At 31.0% G+C, this 7,854-nt stretch overlaps 1 protein-coding gene across 1 annotated transcript; it reads left to right on the top strand.

Annotated features, from left to right (window-relative positions):
* Positions 1-1,661: 1,661 nt before the first annotated feature.
* On the top strand, positions 1,662-5,629 carry LOC132735954 (uncharacterized). Its single transcript, XM_060722994.1, has 4 exons — positions 1,662-2,088; positions 2,223-2,399; positions 2,794-3,068; positions 5,594-5,629. The coding sequence occupies exons 1-4, from the start codon at positions 1,662-1,664 to the stop codon at positions 5,627-5,629; spliced, it is 915 nt and encodes a 304-aa protein (XP_060578977.1).
* The last annotated feature ends 2,225 nt before the right edge of the window (positions 5,630-7,854 follow it).

Below are 7,854 nucleotides of genomic sequence, written 5' to 3'. Positions count from 1 at the left end.
AGAACATGTTAAAGATCATACTCGGGTATGAATTTTAAGTGCTAAGCTAAAGAATTATTATAGACGATTTTATTTGAATACAGACGCCAGTTATAAAGATGTTTGTGCATAATGTAATATTATTGTTAATCATATATGAAACTGATTTGATATGTCATTCGCATACAGACAGATCAAAACATAAAACCACAATTTTACAGTATGAGTTTAAATGATAAATTGTTGATAGTATGATCAGGATCGAGAGGTTAACTTATAAAGTGGGTGAGCTGATCTAATTTCACATTTGTTTTCTATTAAAGCCGCCTACAAAATGAAAAGGCCACCAGGTTATTTAGGGTGTTTCAAAGACGCAAATATAGAAGAAGGAACCATACCACGTACAATGTCACATGAAATGTATAAAGACTGTGCCACTAATACTGGGAATCAATGCAAAAGAAGGTGTAAGATCAGTGGAAATACATATGCTGGGAAGAGTACATTAAACAAAACTGTAAAATGGAATGTTATGAGGAATTTTGTAACAAGTAGAGAGTCAGGCTAGGTCTGCTTACATTGTCAGTCTGTCAGGATTGTATAACCGATCGAGTTTTTATTACTGTTCTTGAAATCCTTAAACTAAAAGACTGTTTAAGGTTTGTAGCGGGTCAATTCTATTATACAAGATTAGCAGATCAAGAGTAATTCATTTGGAACAATTAGTGTCCGTTTGTTTGCAAAATTTAGTCAAGGATTTATTTGAAATAAGTTACACATTAAAATTTTCCTTTTCCATACATATAAGATAACTAAGAGACTTGCCTTTCATGTATTCATGAAGCGAACCAAACGACTAAAGATTAAGTCATTGACTTGCATTTATTTAACCTTTGAGAAAATTTTACTGCATATATGGACTAATTAATGTGTCCGTCTATATCTAGACACATCTGATTAATGAAATTAAATGACAAGATATCAAAGTTGCTTTGTTTTCTGGTATTAAGCATTAATTTTGCTTTTATCAAATACTTTCTTTAGGAACCAGAAAATTCTCCAAATGTGTTGGCAATAAATATTATAAGAAACAATATTTAATGAAAAATGTTCTAACGCAATTTAACAAATGCATTCATAACGATAATTGTACACTGTGTACAAAATCAATTGTTTTCAACAAAACGTTGTTAAATATAACATGTTGATAAAACAAAATTTATATATGACGATATTTTGATTTGTTATAATACAAAGTATGGCACTGAATGTTTTTGTGGCAACACTCTTCCTGTCGGCAAAGTTTTGGATACGGAATGCTACTATACATGTCCTGGAGACAGAAACGAATACTGTGGCGGTGATTGGCGGTTGTCTGTTTATGAGATAACTCGTAAGTATTAGGTAAAACGGTCATGAGAAAAAAATTAGAATCCATTAGTTGACTTAATGTGCGATTAACAATATTGATAATTTTTGTAAATCATTGTTAGCACCAATAATCATAACCCTTTCAGATATGTACCCTTTTGTAATTAATGTTACTGCTTTATTTATCTTTGTTTAGTTCTAAAGGGTTGTTTTATCCCATATTACGATAACAGCTGTTTCAAAGCAAACTATTTTCATTATTAAATCAATATTAGTGCTATCTATCTTTTAAAGCAAAAACGACACCGAAAATGTCAACTTCTACGCCAATATCTACAATTTCATCTTCCACACTATCTCAAGTATCCAAGGCACAAGAATTATCGTCAATAACGTCATACTATATGACTTCTACGTCAACAGCTCTCAGGTCAAGGTTAATGCCTTCATCTAGCACGGTTTTAGTGTTATCATTTTCAAGATACAGTGACACTGAACCAAAGGTATCATTTCCTACAACACCGCTGCACAACAACCATTTACAAACGTCAGAACTCTTGACAACCGATAAAACAACAACGTTTACGTCTTCATCTGTGAGTACAGGGAGAATTTCTGCCAGTGCAGCAAACGCCATTTCAGCTTCTTCAAGTACATCACTTGAGACAAATCATTCGATACTTCAAATTCCTCCTGTGGAGAACACCAATTTAGTTGCACAGAATATTTCAAGAAATGGTAAATACATTTTTTCATGACAGAAGTTATAAATTCTTGCTTAAACAAAAACAAAATGATTACTTTTTTAATCCTTTACTACATTTCTTAAAATACATGTATTGTTTTACCTTATCTTGAGAATTTTCTTGCAGTCTGGGTGAGGATAAACGATAAACTTTTACTTGTCGTGGAACGAAAAGAAAGTTTTTCAAATGCTAGAAATATTTGTATGGAAATGGGTGCTGAACTGTTGGCATACTCCAATCCAATGCGGTTTTTCCAGCCATCAATTGATCAAATATTGACAAACAACTCGTACTGGCTCGGAGGTAAGAATATGTGTATATATGATATTACGAAAAACGAATATCGACCACATGACATATAATTGATCGCTTATAAATACTCAGTTCAATTGAAATTAAAATCCTTAATTGTTTTGAATGAAAATAAATGATTCAGGGAATGCAATGTAACTCAAATACAATGATTGTTTCATATTAAACGATCCATTTTAAATTACATTTTTCAATTGTCATAATGAGAGTTTGTTCATTTAATAACGTCAAATATATATACAAATCATCATTGATCACGTGACGCCTAGATCAATTGAATCCATTGATATTTTATCACTTCTTGTAACAATATTTGTATTACAAATATTTATATGTCTTTGTCACACTACTTACATGCATTTGCTTTATCATATTTAATTTGCAGTATACATGGACAAACTTGGCATGGAATGTCCTCTCTTATACAACAGGAACAATGTAAGCAGTTTCCGACTAGCCAACTGCAGCAACAGTAATCAATTCATATGCAGTAAGTCGAGCAATGTAACTGACGAAGCTGAAAGATTAGAATTTGAAGAAATGTTACAAGATATGATTGTTAAAAGGTTAGATACAAGTAAGACTAAAAGAAAACTTGTATCTGCAAGTGATAAACGAGCGAGTTCTAAAAGTATTGGAGCTGCTGGAATATTAATTATCATTGCTTTTATTGCATTTTTCGTTTTTATAGACATTACTCGGAGGAAAAAACATTTTATTAGACGAAAAAAATAGATATTTGTAAAATGCAACATGTGAACTCATTTTACTGTGTTGGTTGTGCTGGTTTAGCATCCTTTTGACATTTACAGAATGCATAAGAAGATAAAATTTAATTGCATCAAAGTATTTTGTGACGACGTGGTTGATTTGACTGAGTTAAAATAAATGTGTTAACGAAGTAACATATATTCTTTATTTTATGAATGGAAAACAAAGATAAATACTCACAGGAGTTTTTGACTCGATGAATCTAAATATTGATTTGTTTTGAGGACATCTCAAGAATTAATAAAGTTTTTTCTTTTGTTATTTATTAACTTGGTCCAAAACACATATTTTAACAATAACTTTGTAAATATGGGCAACAGAATTATAGCTTTACACACTTTAGATTTAAGCTTATTTCTGAAAATAACATGTTATTTACATTTTGTATAAAACTTATTTATCTTCAATTTTATTAGACACAAGAAAACAATATGAAGTTTGTTGCTTTCTTATATAAATAAAGAAAGAAATCATCATATCAGACGTTTAACACACACGCCTGATTAATTTCCTATGGGCAAAATATGAAATTTGTCAAATGTATCGTTTTATTAGTCTCATTTCATTTGCAACCGAATTCATTTCAATATCTCGTTACGAATCTCCCTCCGTCAAAGGGCAATACCAAAATATATCAATTAAATATATCATATGACAATTAAATATATCATATGTCAATTTAAACTATTATACGGCAATTAAATATATCATATGGCAATTAAGAAAAAGGAAATATGTTTTTATGTACAGCTATCATTTGTCAAAACATTAAAGTGAAACACTCCATGATATATAAGGTTAACGGATGCAAAATCTTCTGACGGATAAGAGATGATCACATGTTTTTTTACACTTGTCACGTCAAGTATATTGTTTGTATTTTTGTAAATTCTGCACCGAATACGAAATTGAAGAATGTTTTACCATGCAGTTTCGAATAATGCGTCCAGGAAAAGTAAAGTTGACGAAATTTATTTATGAGCAGTAGTTGTGACGGCATTTCAGAGTTGGCCTTTTATGCATTTCATCATATTTTTTTTGAAAAGCAATCCAGATTTAAAAAAAAATGGTACATCTAGAATGCAATTTAAATTTTAAATCAAAACCAAAGATTAGTTATTAAAGGATATTAATGATTTTTTATGTTCTATGTCGTGAAGAAACCTTGTCGCCAAGGAGGTAGCGCCATAGTTATGGGCTGAAAGTTAATTTACAGTGGTATCCTATGTGACGACTCAAACGCGTGGGCAAACTATATATTTTTGAATCATGCTCACATCACACGTGTTCTTGTTTGGCAAACCTTTCTCTTCCTATATGGAGCATAACTATAGCATAACATTTCAAACATTGACATTACAAAGATCAAATGTTTTAATCTATTTTGGCAATAAAACAAATACAACATCTCCCATATTCAACTAGAACGAACAAGGTTCTGAGTAAATTAGTTAACTATCGAAACATTTATAGACCAAAGAAAGCTAACTTTCTTACATAAACTGTGTACTATGTCTACACACTATTTTTCAAGAAAACTATTTAATAACATACTAAAACTAATAATTTGCTATGAAAGGCTATAATGATCAACGCAACGCGGCTTTGTTCCAGAAATATGCAGACTATTCTTTTTCATTTCCAACTACATGAATGGTGCACATTTTTAATGCAAGAACACGTGGAAAATTTAACTGAAAATACAATGCACTTGCACAAAATAACATGTTTCAACATAGAATTAACAATTACAAAGAATTTGACAGCTTTATAGCAGTTCACCAATCAGTATTTACCCCTTTATATTTATGGCTGTTTTGAAATACAAACTGAGATTAAACATGCTATAAGTGCAACGAAAATACTTCTATGTCGGCAGTTTTCTACAAATTATTCGTGTATGAAATGTCTACGAGAACTAGCTATATCAACGGACATATCTAAGCTGAATGTGATACATATACACGGACATGCTGTTTTCAGTCCATTGATCAGAAATTTTGCTCTGAAGTAATACAATTATTTTCTTAGGATTAACTCGTAAGAATTCATTCGAGGACCCTTTGTTCAATCCAGAACTCCAACAGAGAGTCACCAATCTAAGTTGTAAATATATTCACGACATAATGATGCAATATAAAGATAATCTTAGAACACTCTAATAACATTCTCCATTAAAACATGTTTATCTTAGATCACTACGGTGAAAATGCTGTTTAATATATTCATATACATGACACTTGAATATTTCGTGTATTCGATAAGTTATAAATGTTACCGGGAAATTGGACAAGAAAAGTACATAATAATTACCAATAAATAGCGTTATATTTAAGACATTAACAAGTAACATATCATATCTTTGTAAATAAGTTTTAACTTCATTGCGCAATTATATTGTTATAATTATGTACATATTGTATTGTGTATTATATGTTCTTCGTATATGAAGTTGTGACTTGTAACATAAAAAAGTGAACCATTTCGTTTCTATGTAAATTAACTCTTGAGCAGGAAAAATGCTAATAAAACAATCATAAGTAAGCATGGTCTTAATTTTTACACACAGTAAAGCGAATCTTTGTTTCCTAAAGCGGTTAACTAATATCATATATATCCTTGGCACCGACAGCTTTCCATACATATTGTTCCCATATCATTTTAACCCCCGCCTATGTAATATGGCAATCATCCATCCTCTAACACGTACAATGTTGAAATAATTTGTATGTCCATGTTTAATAATTAGCCTCTTTCCATATGTATGCCAAATGTCTGACTTAAGATCACGTAATTTTCGTATTTTCATTCATTTACACGCTTATTTCATGTCAATTGTGGGATTCGTTAAAGCAAAAGAAAGCACATCGTTGAGGCGTTGCAAAAGTAAGTAACGAACTCATCCAGTGTAACGTACAAATATAAGTAAGAAAATCATGAACATGAAATTATCTAATAAATCGTTTACTACAGGACTATCTCCTTGGTGACATGACATGAGACATAAATAAATGCTATTTATTTCCTTTAAACTAATGTTTGGTTCTGAATTAGGTTTGGACAAGATAAAAGACGTAGCATCTTTTTAAAACGTTTTCGTTTTTAATCTGGTTTGCTGTTTAAATGCAAGTAAATAATAGGCAACAAGACATCCCTTTTATGATAAAACAGTCTACATTTTTTTTTATTTAAACACTGAATTCGCTAAATGTCCACGAATTTAAGAACCCACGAAAATGCTCTTTGTGAGAAAACCAGTAAATTTTCATACATTCTGCATTAAGTGAATTCAGAGTCAATAGAAAAGGCTTCACACAAAACTTCTGCTGATGCTAAATGTCGCCACTTGCACAAGCTCGGATGTAGCGATAGAGTGATTTATCATATACCTACGAAAGAAATAGCTCTGTTGTTTATCAGGCGTAATACTAAAACTACTTTTATTGTTTATCTGCTTTTAGATATACTTATGGCAGTAGAACTGCCAATTTCAGGCGTCGTGTTTTTAACATGTAGAGTATTTATGTTTATAACATTAAAACAAAGCTAGGAGTCAATTTATCTATTGATCGTGAAATATGAACGATATTAATACTAATATGCTTGAATGCATGCATCATTAGTTGATTGGAAATAATGGAACCGTTTCTCTTTGAATCAGCAAAATAACATAGTTCCTCGAATTAACTAAGTAGTCGATTTAATATAACGATATAAATACGTAGAAACTGAGCTCTTTTGTGTGTGTTTGTTCGAGTTTAGTTTAAATTGAAACGATATGAATTAATGACATCCTTTGTTTGTGTAAGAACTTGTTAAAAATGTCCTTTGACAACAATTGATATAATTGCAATATGTGGATTTGATCAATTCCAAAACATCTCGCCTTTAAACCTTATGCGAGTATTTGAGATTTCACAGCTATTTAAGTTTATCTCATTTATTGGAGAGGTCATCAGACCTCTCCATAGTGTTCAGACTGATTGCTGGCTGCATCCATTTTTGCGTATCTGATTGTAGTAAATGAATGTCATTTACAGCTTAAAACCATTAGGAGCAGTCTACAAAATTTGTTTTGCGCATGCTCCGTTTCAAAATAAGACTTAACTTAAACGAAAAATTGACCTTTTTGAAAACCTAGCTAAACACCGTCTTCCGGTACGTTACGGAACATCGAAGTGAACGAATCGATCGGTACAAAGAAAAATCGGAAAATATTATTTACGTTGTGGATGTTTCATTCCGTTTTAATCTTTTAAACTGTATAAATCGATTACAGTATTGTTTTCTTAATAGCGTTTTACTATTTCTTGTTCCGATAAATTGCACCGCTTTTGAACTGGTATGACTAAGTAACGCAACGGGGATTTTTTGGCGCAAGTGGCACAAATTTGACACACGTTTGATTTTCTTAAAATATTGTGGTTTGAGGTATGCAGCTTTATATTCTGTTTATTCCAATCAAATGATATAAAACATTTTATGTAAATCCTGGACTTAAAATTATCTGATTAACATACTTTATGCCCGTTTTGGAAAACGTAGAGGAAATGTTTTCATATACTTACCAAAACATAAACCGAAAATTTGCTGATTGAATTTTACAAGAAACTTTTATTTTGATACTACTTTTAATATACATATCATTTTTTAAAATTTAGTTCCCTTTGTATAA

This window comes from Ruditapes philippinarum, unplaced genomic scaffold, assembly GCF_026571515.1.
Source record: "Ruditapes philippinarum isolate M1 unplaced genomic scaffold, ASM2657151v2 ctg10385_1_1_1_1, whole genome shotgun sequence".
Lineage (NCBI taxonomy): Eukaryota > Metazoa > Mollusca > Bivalvia > Venerida > Veneridae > Ruditapes > Ruditapes philippinarum.
Note: the sequence above shows the minus strand (reverse complement) of the source record. Positions and strands in the feature narration are given on the sequence as shown.

Bases quoted from the DNA above. Each gene is read 5' to 3' on its own strand.
- LOC132735954 (XM_060722994.1), top strand. From the start codon at position 1,662: ATGTCAACTTCTACGCCAATATCTACAATTTCATCTTCCACACTATCT. The intron at 2,089-2,222 runs GTAAATACATTT...ATTTTCTTGCAG, and splicing joins ACAGAATATTTCAAGAAATG to TCTGGGTGAGGATAAACGAT. The intron at 3,069-5,593 runs ATTGCTTTTATT...ATAATTATGTAC, and splicing joins CTGCTGGAATATTAATTATC to ATATTGTATTGTGTATTATA.